This window comes from Dromiciops gliroides, chromosome 4, assembly GCF_019393635.1.
Source record: "Dromiciops gliroides isolate mDroGli1 chromosome 4, mDroGli1.pri, whole genome shotgun sequence".
NCBI classification, from domain to species: domain Eukaryota; kingdom Metazoa; phylum Chordata; class Mammalia; order Microbiotheria; family Microbiotheriidae; genus Dromiciops; species Dromiciops gliroides.
In genome coordinates this window covers 148,009,544-148,031,054 of record NC_057864.1, presented here as the reverse complement: position 1 = coordinate 148,031,054, position 21,511 = coordinate 148,009,544, and the positions used below count along the sequence as shown (strand labels likewise).

Here is a 21,511-nt window from a genome sequence, read left to right as displayed (position 1 = left end):
AATCTGAAGGTTCTAAATTCCCTATTTATCTTCAGGTTTCAATTATGTATGCTTAGGGATGTGATAGGATAATTCCTCAACAAAATAAAAATCACCCAACCAGTAAAAATACAAAACAATTACCATTTGCTTTAGTACAGAGAGGCTCCAATATTTTACTAACCTCTTGCTATAATAACAAAAATAACAAAATACATTTATATAGCACTGACTATGTGCCGAGCACAGTGCTAAGTGCTTTATAATTGTTATCTCATTTGATCCTCATAATAACCTTGGGAAGAAGGTGCTATTATCACCCCCATTTTATAGATGAAGAAACTGAGGCAAAGAGACTTGTCCATCATCATACAGCTATTAGGCCCCTGAGGCTGGATTTCAACTCAGGTATTCCTGATGGTGGGTCTGGTACTCTGCTCACTGTGCTACCCAGTTGACCCTACTATTGACAATCTAACACCTAGCTAGTTACTTGGAGCAGTGGAGGTAAGGTGGAATAACAGAAAAAGGACGTCAAAGACCTAGGCTTAAACCCAGGCTCTAACATTTATTAGCAATATTATCAATGGGCAGGTTACTTTTCTGATCCTCCGTTTCCACCTTTATAAAATGGGAATAATGAATTTCTTCAAAAGGGTTGTTTTGAAGAAGCTCTTTGCAAACTACAAAGTACCATCCAAATGTGAGCTAATTTAATGAGGGGAAGAAGAATCCAAAGTTACTACAAATACATTTGTAGATATGCGATCAATTAATAAACATTATTAAGTACTCACTAAATGCCAGGCATTGTGCTAAGCTCTAAGGATACAAAAGGTAGTCTCTGTCCTCAAGGAGCTTACAATCTAATAGGTGAGACCACATACAAACAGATATCTGCAAAGCAATCTATATACAGGATAAATAGGAAATAATTAACAGAGGGAAGGCACTCAAATTGAGAGGGGTTGGGAAAGGCTTACTGTAAAAGATGGGATTTTAATTGAGACTTAAAGGAAACTAGGGTTGACTATATCAGAAAAAGGAAATTGGAAATGGAAAATTACATAACACGGAGTGGGAGGCTGTTTTAAAAAAAAAAAACATTAATAAGTCACAAAAAGTTTTCCAACACCATGATAAGCTGTTCCTCTTCTCCTCTTCCATGGACCTGGCATCATATATCACATATTTCTGTGATCTGTGTTTTTTTTTTTTTTAAGTGAGGCAATTGGGGTTAAGTGACTTGCCCACGGTCACACAGCTAGTAAGTGTTAAGTGTCTGAGGCCAGATTTGAACTCAGGTACTCTTGACTCCAGAGCCAGTGCTCTATCCACTGTGCCACCTAGTTGCCCTGATCTGTGTTTATAGTCTTATCTAGTAGATGATAAGCTCCATGAGTTCAAGGTCTGTGTCTGAGTACCACCACTACCACCATCTATTATCTGTGTATAATGGGCACTTAATTGTTTTTGAAGAATAGGTGATATTAGTCAGTCATTCTTTTACTTCACAAAAAATGACATTAAAAAATGAAGCATCTGCCAACAGAATTTGGGAACCTGAAAAAAATGCTGAATTAGTCTTCAGATTTCTCATCCCACTCATGTCATTTATTAGAATAGCTCATACTGGCTTCTCTGGCTTCCTTTAAGTCTCAGCTAAAGACCCACCTTCTGAGAAAAAAAAAAAAAAAAAAAAGGTATTTCCTAGTCCTTCTTAATCTCAGTATATTCCCTCTGAGATGAGCCTCAATTTCTCTGGTATTTATCTTGTTAGTATCTTTCTAACATATCCTCTGAGTTCCTTAAGAGGAAGGACTGGTTTTTTTCCCCTTTCTTTGTTTTCCCAGCACTTAGTGCTATGCTTGGTACATAGTAGGTGCTTAATAAACGAGGGTTGAAAGAGTACTTGTGATGTGTAATAATTGAAGGTTTTAGTAAGATCTTGGGCTTTTTTTTTAATCACCCATCTCTACAAAAAGTTTACATGGAACATCCATCTAGTCAATACCAACACTCTCTTTCCCTTGAAATGTCATCCAGGTTTTTCCAAGAAGACTTCTGGACTGCATGCTTGTTTTAGAATGTCCTCAGAAGGCTCTGTCAATGATTGGATGATAGAATGAAACACCCCATGTCTTCCCAAATAGCAGAGGAAAAGAGAATGGGGAGAACTCCATGTGCTTTCTTTGTGGCTTGTTGCCTCCTCCTCTTCCTTGGTCTCTGCCACCAAAGTCCCCCCCAGCCTCTTCTACCACCTCTTCAACCACTGAAGTCTCCACAACCACCACCATCATGACTGCCACCAGGGACTCCAAGGCCACTGAGTTTGGCCCTGTCCATGACTATCCTCGCATCATGAGGAAGAACCATGAAATGCATCTTTCAATATTTCTTTTGTCAGGGGCAGCTAGGTGGTACAGTGGATAGAGCACCGGCCCTGGAGTCAGGAGGACCTGAGTTCAAATCCGGCCTCAGACACTTAACACTTACTAGCTGTGTGACCCTGGGCAAGTCACTTAACCCCAATTGCCCCACTAAAAAAATAAAATAAAATAAAATAAAAATATTTCTTTTGTCATGTCTTTGGACAGACCTTTGGTGACCAAAGTCTTGTAAGCATTTGGCTCATTGGTGCTTCCCCAAGATAAAATGTAACCTCTTTACCTTGACAATTAAAAGGCTTCCACCATTTGGCTCCAATCTGCCTATTTCTAGGTTTATTACACATTACATTCCTTTAGACATCCTACCATCTGGACAAATGGACCTACTTTCTGCCCCTCATACACAGATCCAATCCCCTGCTCCTATGCCTTTGTCCCCAGTTATCTCATCTTGTTTTCATAGAATCTCTAACTCCATTTAGAGCTCATTTCAAAGACCATCTCCTATACAAGGCCTTACCCAATGCCCCCAGTAACTAGTGGTTCCCTGAAATGGTTCTGCATGTATCCTGTATGTGCCTGGTTTTTGCTAACAAATGACCTGCCATTTCCCCTATTAAAATGCAAGATCCTTAAGAATAAGGGATTTTGCTTGATTTTTATTTTTTTTTAAATCCCAAACATCTAACATGACTGACTTGTCCTGAGCTGATCATTGTAAGGTATATTCACCCAAGCTGGAACTGAAAAAAAAAAAAAAGTAAGTCACAATCAATGAAAAAAATCAGGGTTAACACACATCCAAGTAACGTGAACTTTTAAGCCATCAAATGTGCATTTCTTCCCCAGCTTGATGGCTCCCAGAGAAGCAGTCTCTCGATGCTCTCTTTCCTATATTCAATAGATCAGTAAGGTACTTAAATTCTTTTAGTCTGGAAAAAATTTATTTTATGTCATTTACAGTTACCCTTGGGTCTCCACTAACAAGTTACATACCACAAATAGCACCATTAACAAGTTCAGAGTCAGCTCACAAAGCCAATTACTCCAGTTTGTCATTCCAAGATGAAGCCTGGGGAAGTTTTGATATTGGAGTGTTCAAGGCACGCCTTTTCAGGTTTGAGATGCTTATATATGAAGCAGTCAGCATTAAAAGCCCTGGGACCTTCCTAGACTCATTCTAGAGTTAACAAAGGGCTTTCTGAGATGTTCCACCTTTAATGAATTACATGATGCTTTTAAAAAGTTCGAGTATAATACTCCAGAGGAAAGCTATGGGGCTTTTGTACATACTGATTATGAACCAGCTGCTTTGATAGCCACATAAAATCCCTGCCTTTAAATGCAACGTAATGACGTCTCCCTCAGCCCATCTGTTGAACTTTCATTTACAAGTGCACATGGCCACTGGAATTGGGAATTCCACTATAGCTTAACCATAGCATGACCATTTTCTCCTCTGTGCTAAAAAAAAAAAAAAGCCTTTAAAAAAAGCCTAATTACAGGATTTACAGAAGCCTAATTACAGAAACAAGCAGCAAAAAATAAAGACTAAACTATCCTCAAGAGTTTTGTGAGCACAAAAAGAAGGCGTGCATATACATGCAAAGAATCTAGTCTTAAAATTAACCCTCTTTCATTTCCATTAACCTCTAAGCCTGTGTTCATATTGTCTCATAATGGTGTGAAGGTGACCCTTTATTTTTGAAAGCTATCAGCTGTTAGGGGAAGTTTTTTACCAGAAAGTTGGCCATCAGATGAAGATTTTTTTTTTTTTTTTGCTATGGCAACTCATGAAAAGCTGTCCCTTAAAACACAGAAGGATTGAAATCTGACTGGGTAGAAGGAAGGCCCCCACCAACTAAGTCATGCATCCTTCTGAATTATTGAAAGATTTCCTCAAAAGTAATTTCTCCCTCAATTCTTAATGGTGCAGAACAATATAGAGGGATCAATGGCTTGATTTCCCAAATAGCAAATACTTTAAAATAACATCTATTTGGCTTTGGAATATGAGATGTATTATATGTTTCTTTCTTTGTTCTTGCCTTGTAATCTTTGTTGTCTTATCTACTCCTGAAAGAATCAATTCTCCTATACAACTGACGGCTACGGGTATCCATATTTAACCCAATCTCTCTCTTGAACCTTAGCATAAAAAGGTATCAATATGATGGTGGGCAAGTCATGAACCTTCTTGGATCTCAGTTTTCTCATCTGTAAAATAAGGGGTTTGATCTAGATTTGTTTGTTTATTCATTTACTAGTTTTTTCAAGCTCTAGGTTTGTGATCCAATGATTTCCAAATGCTTGTTAAGACATCACCACCTTAAAATCCCATTAGTACCCCACATACATCATATCCAAAACATCACCATGTTCCCACTGAAAACTTCCCCATTTCTGCTGAGGATCAATCCCTCCAAAACTAAACAGAACAAAACTTTCTGAGCTTAAAAACCTTGAGTTATTTTTGACTCTTCCCTCTCCCTCAGTGCGCCCCTATAGCCAAACATTTAAGGGTGGTCAGTCCTACCTCCAAAACACCTCTTGCATCTGACCCCTTCTCTCCACTCACAGTCAGTCATTGGTTTAATTTATACTTTATTCACCTCTCATATGGACAATAGTCACCTAATTGATTTCCCGGCCTCCACTCTCTCACTTCAATCCATCCCTTACATAGCTTCTAAAATTATTTTCTTAGTGTAAAGTATTCATGACTCTCCTAGGTTAAAAAACCTTCAGGATTTCCTTACTGCGCATAGAATAAAATACAAATTCCTTATTCTAACATTATGTTTCTCTACAATTTGGCTCCAACCTATATATCCCTATATATCATTTCACCTTACTCCCCCATATTCCACCCAAACTCAACCAACAGGTATATTATGATCTTCATATACCATCTCTCACCTCTGGGTATTAGCACAGGCTACCTCTCTGTCTCATTTTTAGAATGCATTCTCTACTTTCCCTTGTCTTTTAGCATTCTTAATCTCCTTTTATGGGGTCAGCCAAGGCGCCACCTCTTCTACGAAGCTTTCCCTGTTCCCCTCAGAGGTCAGTGTTGTTTTCCTTCTCAAATATTCCTAAAACACTTTGTTTGATTCTACTTTGTAATGTGCTTATATGTATACTGATAATCTGTTCCCTTGCTACCCATTTGAATGTAAGTTACTTGAGGTTCAGAACTATTTCCCTAGAGTTTAGAAAAATGCCCTGTCCACATTAGGTGCTGAATACACATCTGTTCAACTGAGTTTTTGTTTGGCTTAAGAGATAGTCATTATCCTTCCAATACAGACTAAGATCAAACCTGCTTGAAGGCAAATCTGAAATAGGTTTTGGTATGGATATAGAATCTAGGCACTCAACTTTATTCAGTTTTTATTTGTTTTTTTTAATATTTAATAAATGCATACCTAGTGCAAATCATTGAGAATACTAAATAGATAAAATTTGGTATTTATGTGTGTGTGTTCTGCTCTTCTCTATTTTACTCTAGGCAAAAAATTAATGTTTATATCAATTGCAGTTTCCTAATTCAAAAGCTGGGGCAAGATGAAGCTTCCATTTTCTTCATAACATGAGAAAGTATAGTACATTCAGTTCCTTTCCAACCCTATAAAAGCTAAGGATGCTGAGTGTTTGGTGGCCTCATAATACCTTTCCCATTCCCAGTACTGACCTAGGTTTGGGTTTTGCTGCCATGCAGTTTCTTAGTGTTTTTGGTGGAAAGAAGGGAAAAAGCAAGGATGGGCTGTTTGAGCTTTTGTTTGTAAAACATTTCTCTCAGAGCTGTCATGAGGACAGTAGTCTTTAACAAGGCATTCTTAAAGTTTGGTATTTAGAGGAAAAATCTTATAAAAATGCAGTCATGACCTGAGGCTTCTGCTGAGAGCCTGAGTACTGTATTATGCTGAAGATAGAATACAGACAGAATCAAGCAATTTCCAACATCTCAGCTATGCCAAACACACATGTAAATTATCTTTCCCATTTCTCTAATTGGTCCCCTGCTGTCCTCGAAAGAACTCCTCTCATTTAAAAACAGCTAATCTTATTATTATATCCTTACTTTAAGTACAAGCATGCATTCTGATACTCAATTGAATATGACATAACAAGGTGGTGGAGTGGAAAGAGTGCCAAGGATTGAAGTCAGAAAGACTCATCTTCCTGAGTTCAAATCCAGCCTTAGAAACGTACTAGCTGTGTTCCTTGTTTGTCTCAGTTTCTTCAAATGTAAAATGAGCTAGAGAAGGAAATGGCAAACCACTTCCAGCATCTCTGCCAAGAAAATCCCAAATGGGATCATGGAGAGTCAGACATGACCCAATAACAACAAAAGAGCTAATCCTAAACATTGTGGGGCTTGCTTTATCAATTTCCCTGATTACATTTTCCACAAATACAATCTTCTAATCAGACTATACAGACTTAGATTCATATATATCAGGCTCTGCCCAGATATACTAGAAATTCCTTTAAGGATAGGTATATACAGCAAACTTCCAAAGAGGTGATCATCCTCTGAGTGAAATGAGGAGGCCGACTTAAAGTAAGCACGAAAGACTAATCTCTGCAGGAGTACATGTCACTGCATGCTGCTATGGCTGCTTTGCATCTCATTTTGCATGTGTCCTTATGTCTTCTCCAGGTGTGCCTGCAACATATCCTGTACCAGAAACACCACCGAGAGGCAATATGATATTGTTGAAAGAGCGCTGGATTCAGAGTCAAAGCACCTGAGTTCAAACTTAGGCTATACCACTTGATACCTGTGTGACTCTGGGCACGTCACTAGACCTCTCTTAGCCTTTATTTTTCCATCTGTATAGTAAGGGGTCGGAGTGAATAAACCAAGTACTTCATTGTTGCTGCTGTTGCATCATTTCCATCACTTCATATCCCCATTTAGGATTTTCTTGGCAGAGATACTGGAGTGGTTTGCTATTTCCTTCTCCAGCTCATTTTACAGATGAGAAAACTGAGGCAAACAGGGGTAAGTGACCTGCCCAGGATCACAGAGCTGCTGAGTTGTCTGAGGCCACATTTCAACACAGGTCTTCTTGACTCCAGGCCTGGCACGATATTCACTGTGCTACTTACAATCCTAAAGCCTTTGTTGTAAAGTATAATGAATATTCAGAGATCCTAGGGAAGACCTGTTAGAAATGATGCAAGATCAAGAATGCAGAACCAAGGATGTACATGGTCACTACAACATAAACACTGCCAACCAGCAACAAAACTCAGGGCAAATTAAAAAAAAAAGTGAAGTTAGTAAACATTAAAGTGAAGGCACACATATCTCCTGTGTTAAATAGTAAACAACAAAAAAGGAGAAGCGATGTTTTATCTGCTGCAACCACTCTATTTACAGTTATCGGTGAATGCATCTGAGATTAGTGTGTGTGTTTGCCAGGACATATCCACTGTCAAATCAAAATGTGTCTAGCAAAAATTAATACCCTCCAAAAGGGAAAAATACCATCTTTCAATTCTATTGCAAGCCTGCTGCAGCTGCTGCATTACAGTGCTTTTAATTGACAAAGAATAGATGATCCTGTCTCCTGGGCAACTTCCACTGCAACCAATGGTAAGGAAAAAAACAAAACACAACACCAAGCTTTAAAGATTTGTTCTATCCCTCAAACCCCATATTAACAGAAACTCAAACTTCATTGATAAATATATCTGGCTTCCTCTGAGATACGAGATACAAGTCAAGGGACTTGAGTTACATTTATAGCATCTGGCACATTTTCCTTAGTTGGCGTGCCAAAAGGAAATACTCAGAAATTTTAGATAAGGCTGCAAGATCAATTACATGCAAGCATTTTGATTTCCTCTTTGCTTAACAATAAATGTACATATCATCTGCTTATATTTGAGTATCTTAATTACCGTGTTAGAAGGAAAGTAACACAAACTGGGACAGATTAAGCTTTAGGGTTAAAAAGAAATCTAATTGCTAAATCTGTAGTTCAGCTAGGAAAATGTTTCCATCTAATCTTTCACCACCACAGCCTGGAAGGCAACATATTTTGCAAAGAAAAGCCTAGGTCTTGAAAGTCTGTTAGGTAATTATGTCAAAATCCAAAACAAAACTGATGACCAGTAGAACTCTCCCATGGCTTTATGATGCAATGCCATTCAGAAAAACACAATCCTTGTCAGAGTATGTGATCATTCTAAATATATCCCTGGCAACTCAGGGAGGGTCTATTCTTGATCAAAAAGACAATGATGGACTTGATTTTAATCACCATCATCATACTATTCTAGGCCTTATGAACCCATCGATTTGGCTATTGTTAAAAGGTGGGCTCCCCAATGGTACAGTACATCAGTAGATAGAATAAAAGTGCGACTGAGTCTATTGTGGGAAGCCAGGTGGGCAGCTGATGGTGGAGAAACAAAGATCTGGAAAAGTTCATTAACTTATTCCTGCATCCCTGCAGGCATCTAAGCTAATCTGTCTCTGAACAAGGGACCCTTATAAATAGCCTTCATTGAAAATGTCTCCACTCCTGTCTGAGGCAGCCTTGTCTACTTGTGGATAGCTCTAAATCTTAAGATGTTATTACTGTACTATAGGAAATGACAAAAGTGATAAATCCAGAGAAGCATGCAAAGACTTTATATGTAACAATGCAAAGTGAAGTAAGCAGAACCAGGAAAACAACATACAAAATGACTGCAAAAAGGCAAATGGAAAGAACCAGGACAAGACAATTGAAACTGAACATTCAATGTGGAAATGTTGTGCGTGACTACTCATGTATAACTTACATTGAATTGCTTGTGTTCTTAAGGGGGAGTAGGGAGGGAAGAAGAGAATTTGGAACACAAAGTTCTAAAAATCGATGTTAAAAATTGTTTTTAGATGTAATTTGGAAAATAATATTCTAAAAATAATTTAAATTAAAAAAAGAAACTGAACATTGTGAAATTATGAAGAACAAGCATGACCTCACAAGATGAGGAGAGGCCTTCTCTCTACAATTCCAAGGCTGAGATTGGGGTCCATGGATATGGAACATGACATATAAATAACATCAGATTTTTAAAAAAAATATGCTTTGGTCAGTTTTGCTGATTTATGTTTTCCCCAAACCCTTCTTTGTTTTAAAATAAAATTGTTTGTTATAAATGATGTCTTTCTGGGAGAAGGTAATGGAAGGGATACAGGGGGAAATCTAGGCAACATGAAAACAAAAGTTATTAAAATGTAATTAAAAAGAAAATTTTTTTTTCTTTGCATCAAGCTTAAGTCTTCTGCTCCACAACTTCCACCCAAAGCTCCTAGCTCTGTCCTATAGGGTGAAGCAAAAAAAGGGACTTTTCTTGTCTATAAATGTTCCTCACTGTTTGGTATTATCTATATAGTATAATACAATGGGCAGTGCTTCACCCATAAGAGGATTTAAATAAATTTTAGCTGTCTGTTTAGCTAGTGGCCTTGTTTTGCAGCTAACAAAAATAAATCTGTGGAATACAAACATACAACTTCTACCTATTCACAAGTACGTTGTGGAAGACTTAGTATCTGAGTAATAATCGAAGCTGCCAAAGGGCATGGGTATTGATTCAAATAGACAACTAGGAATAACCATTCAGTATTTTCCTTTTATAGAACAATGAAGAAACAACAATTTAATCTCTAGCTATTAGGAATGTTTTAAAAAATTTCTTCTACTCCTTCGTAATTGATATCTTATTTCACTCTCAACCAAAATTATTCCAAATTGTACCCTTTCTCTTTAACTGTCTCTCTTTTCCCTCTCCCTTCGTGCTCTTGGGATGAGGACTTCAACTCTTAATTTATTGAGAAAAATCGAGGTCATTTAGTGGGAGCTCCCTTTTTTCCATTATGTTCATCTTAAAATCTCTTGAAATCATTTACCACTCTCTCTTCTCTCCTCCATTTTCTAATCATTAAGGTGGCTGTTTTGTTTTTTTCTTTCCATGGCTAACCCTTCTATTTATACCCTTGACTCTATATCCAGCCCTCTCTTTTCAAGCATCCCATCACGCTAATTGTCAATCTCTTCCTCCCTACTGGTTCCTTCCCTATTGCCTTCAAATATATCCAAGTCTATCCCAACCTTAAAAGTCTTCACTAGATCCTACCATCTTCTCAGGCTGCCATTGTAGATTTCTCCTCACAAATTTCTAGAAAAAAAAAGTATCTACACTTGCTGTCCCTATTTTCTTTCCCTCACTTGTAAACCTTTTGCAATTTGGCTTCCTACCTTAACAGTCAAGGATATTTTAATTGCCAAATGTGATCATTTATTCACAGTTCTCATCCTTCTATCTCTCTAACTCATTTAATGCTGGTGATCACATGCTTTCTTCTCTAGTTTTTGTTGTTGGTGTTATACTGTTCTCTCTTGGTTTTCCTCAGACTAATCTGACCACTCGTTCTCAGTCTTCTTTGCTAGGGCATCATTAAAATCCCACCCCTTAACTGTGGGTGGACCACCCGCCTCTATCCCGGGACCTCCTCTCCTCTCAAGGTATATCATCTCACAGAACATACATCACTAAATGGCTATTGTACATTTCACACTGAATGTCTTGGGGACATCTCTAACTTTTTATGTACAAAATAGGCCTTCTCCCCCTAAACCAACCCCCTCCTACAAACTTCCCTATTTCTATGAGGCGCCACCGTCCTTCTAGTCTTGGATTTGTATCTTTGCGTTATCCTTGATTCCTCACTCTCTTTCATCTGACATATTTAATCAATTACCAGCTCTCATTTTCACCACTTTTTTCACATAAAATTCCTTTCTCTATGGCACAACCAATGTCTTAGTTCAGGCTCTCATCACTCTTTCTCAGAATATTTTATTATCTTACAGTCTCTTCCCATTCCAATCTATCTTCCACATAGTTGCCAGGGATTCTCCTTGAATGCTTATCTGAACAGATCATTTTCCTACTCAAACTTCAATGGCTTCTTTGGCCTTTAGGTTCAAATATAAACTCCTGTTTGGATTGTAAAACCCTTCACAACTTGGTCCCAACCTATATTTCTAGACTTTTTACACATTATACTACTTCCCATACTCCACAGTTTAGCAAATGGTTGTTTGTTTGTTGTTAAGTCATTTCAGTCACGTTTGACTCTTTGTGATTCCATTTTGGGGTTTTCTTGGCAAAGATAATATAGTGGTTTGCCATTTCTTTCTCCAGTTCATTTGACAGGTGAGGAAACTGAGGCAGCAGGGTTAAGTGATGTGCCCAGGGTCACACATCCAGTAACTGTCTGGGGCTGGATTTGAATTCAGGAAGATGAGTCTTCCTGATTTCAAGCCTAGTGCTCTACCCACTGTGACACTGAGCTGTCTAGGTAAGCTGGAGCCTTTTTTCACATATAGCACTCATCTTCAGCTCTCCCTCCCTGGTATTCGCTTCCTCATCTCTACCTCTGGGAATCCCTCACTTCCTTCCACATGTAACTCAAGCACTATCTTCTTCTATAGAAAGACTTTCCTGATTATCCAGCTGCTGGTGCCTTCCCTTCTATCTCATATTTACTTTGTACTTAACTCTGTATATATTTAATTGATCCTGTGGTTTCACTGACACAGGGAACTCTTGAATGAGGCAATTCCCTCTACTAATTCATGTTAGCACTGTCTCCAAAACTTCTAGTCTTAGAGTTACTCAGCCCACAAAGAAATTAAATGACCTGCCCAGGGTCACACAATATAGTTCAGAGGCCAGACTTGATCCCTGGTCATCCTGGCTCTGAGCGATCTATCTATCTACTAAGTCACCCTGTTTCTCCTTTAGTCTGTATATATTCACACATGGACATCTTCTCTTCCCTGACAGACTGCTCTTTGAGAGCAAAGATCAATTTATCTTTTGTCCTTGTGTACCTAATAGCTAGCACAATGACTGGCAGATTAATAGGCACTTGATAAATGCTTGTCAACCAATGATTGATCTCCTTCATAAGACTTGGGAATTTTACATTGGGTCTCATTGTTTGGATTCATTTGGAAACCATGATGGGGCATTTCTCTTTACAGTAATAATAATAATAGATTAATTGATAACATAAATATAAAATATTATATAATAACATAGTAACCAATACTGTGTTGTAATAAATGTATACAAATCTTGAGTAGAGAGCAACAGTGTTAGTTGTCTATGTTTTCTTTTAAAGTATCAATGAAAAAGTTTTGTTTATATTTAAGAGTGGTTGTCTAGTTATACTAGAAGCCATCTGTCATTCCCACTGCAAAAACAAGGAAGAACTTAACTAAATTTCTCATGTGGCTTCTATTCTTCTTTACCACTGGGATTGGGTATTAGGATATCCCCTCATTCATGTTAAAATATCATTTCCATTTGAAGAGTATGATTCCAAAACCCACTTTAAGACCCTCACATCCAATCTGTATGCATTCTCTTTAGAGAAGCTGATTCCAATGAGAGAGATTTGGTTTAATCAGTCATTTGTGTTTGGTGTTCCTGAAACTGGATGAAATTTAACTGCTCTCAAATAAACCCAAACAAACCCCCCAAATGAGTAAAACTCTCAAAGGAAAACTAACACCATCCTCAGGCTCAAGAAAGACTAAACATTTCTGAGTTCCCCTCAGCATAAATCCTTTTCCTACCTGATAATTCTGTCTCCCAAGTAGCTTCTGGTTTATGTATAGACAAAATATTTTCTTTGACTTGGGGGCTTCCATTCTACTGACAGAAACTGACAGGAACCAAGTGAAATTATTTTTTAAGACATCTTAAGGTATGTTCTTCAAGGAGACATTCAAGTAGTTGGCAAAATAAAGGGGGAAGCATTTTCTATCAATCTTTTTTTTTTGGTCTCCATTTTCTATCAATCTTAATACTTAGGGTCATTTTTAAAAGCACTTATACACCTATCATTTATCAGACATGTTTCTTTCTTTCTTTTTTTTTTTTTTTAGTGAGGCAATTGGGGTTAAGTGACTTGCCCAGGGTCACACAGCTAGTAAGTGTCAAGTGTCTGAGGCTGTATTTGAACTCAGGTCCTCCTGACTCCAGGGCCAGTGCTCTATCCACTGCGCCACCTAGCTGCCCCTATCAGACATGTTTTTGGTAGTTTCCCCAAAGTAGAGCAATTTAAAAAGAATTAAATATCTTACTGGGCCCAGTCCAACAAATGCATCTAAATCCAGTATTTTCCTTCTAGCATTAGAACCAAAAGACAGTTAATTTCTTGACGATGGAAATAGCCTCTGTGTCTTTGTCTATAACAGGCTACCTACTCTCTCCTTAATAATCCCAAAGAAAGTATTATTTTTGAATAATACTCATCTTTTGAATATACTCATCTTTAGCCAATGAGATCTCTTAGTGTAATGTATATATTAATTCAATGAAAACACACACACACACACACAACTTCTCAGGCACTTCCTTAGTCAAGGTACTGTGCTATATGGGGGAAACATTCCAGAGGCGAAAAGCACAAAGAACTTGGGGGTGAGGAAAAGTCCCCTCCCCTACAGGACATGGCACCTCACCTATGCTTTGAAGGAAACTAGAGATCCTCCCCATTCTCAATTATTCCACTACCATCTTACAAGGCGGTAAGTTAAAAAACCCATTCTGACAGCAGATAAACTGGAAAACACAAATAGCATTAAATCCACTCCTCATCTACAGAAACAAACTAACCAAAACATTCATTTAAATTTCAGAAACATTACCATCTTAAAAATAGAGAAATGTTATTACTTGGATAATTCCTCTTAAACCTAACTGTTTGGATAACTAGCACATTTGTTACCACCGAGCACCCAGACATTTACAGGCAACAAATGGTTCCAAAAATATGGATACAAGAAACAATCCTCTGTGAGAACTGAGAAGCCTGATTGAAGAAAGTTCAAGCCACTAATTCTACTAGTTAGTTCAGATTCTACTAATCTGAACTTAAAAACTTCCTTAAAAAATGAATGATGATGGGGGGGCAGCTAGGTGGGACAGTGGATAAAGCACTAACCCTGGATTCAGGAGGACCTGAGTTCAAATCTGGCCTCAAATCCTTGACACTTACAAGCTGTGTGACCCTGGGCAAGTCACTTAACCCTCATTGCCCTGGAAAAAAAAAAAAAAAAAAAGAAGGATGATGCTTGGGTGCTTGGGAACAGTATGACAATGACAAGCCATGTCAGCTATGAATTCAACTAAGTCAAATATTTATTAAGGAGCCAAGAAAACAATATATACAGTAACTGTAAGATGAATGGTAAGAATCACACAAAAAAGAAGCAAAAGATATCAAAAAGTGCATGCTGCAGAATTATAAAGGACAACCCTAGTTCAAAAGAAGAGGTAAGAGAGTACAATCTCATCCCCTATCCCTCTGCAGAAGTGGGAGCTACACAAACGTCAAACATATTTTCAAACATTTTTGATGTATTGAGCAATATTTGTTGTGTGATGGTTCTCTGGGAGAGGTAGGGAAAGGGATGCTGGGGGAAACTATAGTGATATTAAAAAAGAGACAAATGAAAATTTATTTAAAAAATATTTATTAACTGCCTACTGTGTACCAGGGACTGTGCCAAATGGTAGGGATAGAAAGACAAATATGAGGGGGGGCAGCTAGGTGGCACAGTGGGTAGAGCACTGGCCTTGGATTCAGGAGGACCTGAGTTCAAATCCGGCCTCAAACACTTGACACTTACTAGCTGTGTGACCCTGGGCAAGTCACTTAACCTTCATTGCCCTGCAAGAAAAAAAAAATGAAAAAGACAAAAATGAAACTATCCCTGCACTCAAAGAGCTTATTTTTATTATTTTTTTTTTGGAGGGAGAAAGGGAGGTATCAGGGAGGCAGTTTATGTGAATGCAGCATGTGCACAAATAAAGCAATACAAAATGATTTGAAGACTGGTTTTCTAGTGGGTTCTCACAATATTTACTTCTCTTAGGAAAAAAAATCAAATCTAAATATTCAAACTTTAGCCAGAAAACTTAGGGTAAATTTAGTTGGTTTACGTAGTTAATTATTTTATCCATGTCTTACAACATGGGTCAGGAAATATCTCTTGCCTCCTCAGAAAGCCTCAATGGCTACTTAATGCTAATTCTTAATGTTTATCACAAATATAGCTCGAGAGAAAATTCTTACCCAAACAAGGAACAAAAAGAATCACAAAATGCAAAATAAAGTATTGCAACCTGCATAAAATGTAAATGTTTCTATGTGAATAAAATCAATGTAGCTAGAAAAGTAACCATCAAGGAGAAGACAGATTTGCAAGAAGTACCATTGATAAAAGTCTGATATTCAAGATGCATAAAGAACTGATACAAATATATAAGGCCAAGAACCACTGGCTAATTACCTAAATGGTTAGTGGGAAAAGCACTATGAAAATGTTAACTATTACTTTTATTAGATGTCAAATATAATATGACCATATAGAAATGCAGTATCTCAAGTGCTTGAAAATCATCCCAGATTCTTGCTGAGCTTCATTTGAACTAAACTAAAAGTGAAGATTGAAATGTTATTCTTATTTTTTTTACTCCAATTAGAAAAGTAGTAGAAATTACCATATAGTTTGCATCCCATATATCTTATCCCACCACGGAAGTAAAAACTTTATTCCCTACCGCTTTTTAGCGCAGGTAGATTTAATTCTCATCCCAATATTTTGGGAGTTACAAATATACAGAAGAGCATTACCATAAAGTAACCTTACCAATAAATAGCTTAACGCTTTTACTGGAATGACATTTTTTTATTATTAGAATATTTTAGCATCTAGGCTCCATAACATATGCTATTACCAATGCCTACTTTACTAAAAAAAATTCTTTTCACTGTTACTACTAATTTTAAAAAATTTTGTACATACTGTGAATGTTGGGAGTCAGGAAAAAGGGATTTACTCCCCACCCCACAACTCCCAAATATACTAGGACAATGACAATTGAAAGATGCCATGAATATAAAAATAACTGCCCCAGAGCTCAGAAATAGCAAATATTGCTGTCTTGTTGTCATAAGCAGGTAATATTTCCTAATTGGGCACAAAAGACTTGTTTTTCATTTAAGTTAACATTATGCTAAAGGGAAACTACAGCCTAAACCAATTTTAACATGTCAAAAGTTACCAGAGCAGTAAGCAGCTATTAACCAGAAAATGCTATTGTTTACTCATACTTCATGAACAAAATATAAATCAGTGGATTTACTTCTCCTTTGTCAAAAGTACGCAGCAGTCTGATGCTAAACTGTGTAACATTTATTGAGTAATACCACCTTTCTCAAAGAATATGCCAAAGAGAATTTCAGTCATGTGACAATTGCAAAAGCCTCTTTGGAAGGCCTTCAATTTTGGGAGGAATAGATGAGGAAGGAAGCACAGTTATATGAACAGAAATGAAAAACTTTCACTTTTCTGCTCAAAATCTATGATTCTATGCAATGTAGTACTAATATGCCCTAATCTGAAAAGGATGGCTCCTCTAAGGTGGCTTTCTTAATTCTTGTCGCTCTATACTTCCTTCATGTTTCAGCATGTTTTTTTAACTAGAAGTGTAAAAAAATAGTTTTCATGATAGAAAAAGAGGTGGTGCCTACTTTTTTGTGTCCTCATTCTCACTAAGGGCATTTTTTTTCTAGTGGCTTTGCACAATATTTACTTCTCTTAGGAAAAAAAAAATCAAATCTGAGACTAACTGATCACACAGCCTCTTTTCCAAAATTTAGACGTATTTAATTCAACTCCACTCATTTTACTTGGGTTGTCTAAAGAAAAGCAGTCACCTCCCAGTGCCAGTCAGTGCTTTGATGACCCTTCTATGAAAAGCAGATACTCTTTGTTTCTTCTATCTAGTGTTGACAATGACCTCATCAAGCAAAAAAGGAATCCCAGGTTTTCAGCAAAAGGTCTCTTGCCTGGCAAAGGCTAAGCTGTCTCTCTCTCTCTCTCTCTCTCTCTCTCTCTCTCACACACACACACACACACACACACACACACACACACTAAACAAACCAAAAAACCCCAAACCTGCTACTAGAAAAAGAAAATAAAAGAGAATTTAAAAAAGATAGTACAGTACTGTTTTTTTTAAATCATAGCTAATATTTATATAGTCTTTTAAGGTTTGCACATTAGGATTTTTATTAAGAAAATTCATTTTTGCTGACCTTCAGTTAACCTGTCCTCTCAGCTTTTATATGGTATATTTCTCAGTATAGGTATTTTATATGGTCCATTTCATAAAACACACACACACATGTGTAAACACACATCAACAATAGATAGGGGAAGACAGAGGATAGAGCACTGGGCAAGGAGTCAAGAAAATCTGATTTCAAATCTGGCAACAGACACTTAGTAGCTGTGTGACCTTGGGCAAGTCATTTAATCTGTGTCTTCCTCAGTTTTGATTTAAAAATGAAGATAATGATAGCACCTATCTCCCAAGGTAGATGTGAGAATCAAATGAAAAATATTTGTAATGAGCTTAGCGCAGGAGCTGACACACAGTAAGCACTTAATAAATACTTGTTCCCTTGACCCCTTTCCCATTAAATTGTTTAGTGGGTTAGGTTCTATCATTTACTCCATGGTAATCAAATTAAATCTGAACTGCTCTAATGACCACAATCCAAGTAATATTACCAAACCACCCCCACCCCAAACAAACAAACAAACAAACAAAAAACAGCATTTCTCAAAGGCTTTGGTTAATATGTTTAAGGGTAGCTACATGTTACAAGCAGAAAGAGAACCAAATAATTAATGAATGCCTGGGAATGTCACCCCCAGACTCTTGGTCCCTTACCTTCGGGGAGATCCATCCTCATGAGGCTGAATGATGACTACCTTGACTGTCACAGAAGTACGTAACAGATCAATCATCTGCTCATGAGTCAGGGTGGCGACAGCTACTTTGCAGATCTCAACAAGGCGGCTGCCTTGGCGTAGGCCAGCCTTCCAGGCAAAGCCAAAGGGTTCCACATCGGCTACAATTCCTTCAAAGTTGACGTGGAAGCCAAGCTGGCCCAGCCCATTCCTCCGCAATGTCATCTCCACAGTTTCACATCCTCGGGTCACTATCTAAAGGAGGATGAGATGGTTAAAAAGGCAAATTAAAAAACTACCATCCCCCTCAGTATCTTCCTCAAATTGCTGAGAAACTCATTTGTTTTTAGAGCTGTTTACTGTGATGGAATGATGCCCATCACATACTAGCATAGGGTCATCGCTGATTAAGCATCTTTGGATGACAAAGGTTTTCCTCTAAAAATTAATATCAGGGGGATTTTTCAGATATCTAAAGTCTGATGTTTCTCTTGCCTTTCCTAGAGGGGAGAGCCAGCTGTCCATTTTCTGTAATATTTAAAGACAAAGACAGTTGTATCAATTCACCATAACTGGAGAATCAAATACACAAAAAATGAAGCTAAAACATATCAATAATTTACTTCTTTCTAAGCAGAGAAGTTGTGTTTCCTTATAATTCATTACCCCAGAACTTGAGGATACTTATGATGAGCTAAGAAGACAATTCTCACCCTTCCTTTTTTATTATCAGTTTTACAGATATGCAAGGTTTTGTAAAGAAGTAAATTTAGGCATGATATAAAGGGAGGGGGAACATGGATTTCTTAGCAGGAAATATCCAAATACATGATAGGCTGTCTGGAGAGGTAGTACATCTTCTTCCCACATTATGGATGTCACTAAGCAAAGACTGGAGGACCACTTAATGGACATGTTGGATAGATATTTCTCACTGAGGTATAGATAAGAATAGATCACTTCTGACTCCCCTTCCTACTCTTTTTTGTGATTTACTTTTCTTTCCAAAATAAAATCCTCTATTGCCAAAGTACTAAAGGAATGTGAAAATTGAGAATTTCTTCAAAAATTGCAATATTACTTAGAAAATGTTGACAGAAAACACACAATATTTTCACTCCTATCAGGTGGCTTTTTTTTTTAAATAAAAATTGCTTATCTCGACCACCTTGTTTTCTCTTTTTCTACAATCTACCACTGCTGGCTGGCATAGTATAGTTGACCATCATGCTGGTTGGTATGGAAAAGGGTGGTGAAAACTGTCAGACTGGTAGAATTTTTTTTTTTGGGCAGTCCACCTGCAGGGGATCTCCACATCCACCCATCCATCATCTATCTGTATATATGTATACACACACACACACACACACACACACACACACACACACAAACTGCCCATCACTGCCCCCCCCAATTCCAATAAATCATTAAAAAGATCCCCCAATAGAAGGGTCTAACTCTAGATCCAGAACTAATCAGAAGGAAAAAGGTCTGTGTCCTCCTCCCTTTTCTTTATTTTCCCAAGTTCCACAATTCCAAAGTGGTCAATAGTCCATTTTAGGGTCTCTCTCATTAAGAGAACTGAAAAACTAATAGCCCAACCCAGTTAGTGTAAATTCTGCCAAATTCTGCTCATTTGATTTTTCGTTTTGCAGATTGCTGTCACTCCCCATTTCCCTTTTAGTGCTTCACAGCTCCTTCAATAACAAGCAAATATTCATTTCTTCCATCTCTCATTTATTCTCTAACAGGTTAAAAGTACTGCGAAAATGTTGCTCATTAAGTAATACTTAATGATGACAATGGCATTAAGTAAGAAGCTCAAAGCTAGAAAACATCATGCACACATCTCCGTTTAATAAGCAGTACATCTCCATGAGGCATGCTCTGAATGCCTATAGAGTTATTTTAATAAAAGCTACATCTGTATGAACAGCTGTGGAAAAAGGGCACCATGCATCACCATTGTGTTTGCTGTTTCTATAGTTACCGCTCTTCTATACATTATGAGTCACTCTCTCACACCTAGAAGTGAAGGCTTGAGCACTAAAGAGCTCTGGAGAGGAACCGCTACCCCTAGTTAGGGACTGAATTTTCAAAGGCTGAGGATTCCTATCTTTACACTGAGCTAATATAAAAACATCTGTGGCACTCTCCTGACAAAACTACAGAACAAATCCTGCACTTCAACCACATTCTTCCATTTTATTCCTTCCCCACCAATTGCAATTTTAATGGTGATGCACTCCTTCAAAAATATGTAATGGTACCATTTTAAGTTGAAAAGAAATGTTCTTATGGAGCCCTCACCAAAGGTCAATCACATAGTCTTTTAGAGGACCATGAAATGAAAAATCTGCATGGAGGCCAAGTGCAAATGTGACAATAAATACATCCAGAATTATAGGTTGATTGAAGCCCCTATGTGAGCAATGACACTGGGACTAGGGAAGTCTCAATATTTGACATTATCTAAGTTGAAATTTCTTGACACTAGTGTTATATTAGATTCACAGTGGAAAATATTGTCTTCATTTCACAGCTCAAAATACTGATGCACAGAGAAGAAAAGACAAATTTACTGAATTACATGGTGGAGAAGCTCCTTTTGGTTTTTAACTGTAATTCTTTCTGGTCTCTGAAAACTCTCTCCTTTTCCTTTTGTTTTCTTCCCATCTACTGATTCTTGTCGCCAGCAAAAGCTCATCCTTGCCCAAATATCTTATCTATATCTATATCTATAACTATATCTATATCTATATATCCCATTTATTCTTTTTTTTTTTTAGTGAGGCAAATGGGGCCAAGCAACCTGCCCAGGGTCACACAGCCAGTAAGTGTTAAGTGTCTGAGGCCAGACCTGAACTCAGGTACTACCAACTCCAGAACTGGTGCTCTATCCACTGCGCTACCCAGCTACCTCCCATTTATTCTTTAATCTCTTGTTCTTGTTTGGTTGTTTTCCATCATGTCCAATCCTTCATGACCCCATTTGGGGTTTTCTTGGTAGAGATACTGGAGTGCTTTGCCATTTCCTTCTCTAGCTCATTTAATAGATGAGGAAAATGAGGCAATAGGGTTGTGACTTGCCCAGGGGCACACAACTACTAAGCGTTTGAGGTGGGATTTGAACTCAGGGAAGATGAATCATCCTGACTCCAGGCCTGGCACTCTTATCCACTGTGCCACTTCTGTGCCTTCACAGAAGTCTGTCTCTGAGGGGATCTCAACCACCATATATGTACAAAGATGACTTTCAAAATGATCCTACTAATTCCGTCCATA

General features: G+C 37.7%; 1 protein-coding gene across 7 annotated transcripts in view; it reads right to left on the bottom strand.

Moving 5' to 3' along the window:
* SIPA1L2 (signal induced proliferation associated 1 like 2) overlaps positions 1 to 21,511 on the bottom strand; it is a 270,170-nt gene that overhangs the window by 48,417 nt on the left and 200,242 nt on the right. For all 7 annotated transcript variants that reach the window (XM_044002459.1, XM_044002462.1, XM_044002465.1 and 4 more), the window contains exon 10: positions 18,207 to 18,481. In XM_044002459.1, the coding sequence (XP_043858394.1) occupies positions 18,207 to 18,481 (275 nt within the window). The remainder of the gene's footprint in view (positions 1 to 18,206; positions 18,482 to 21,511) is intronic.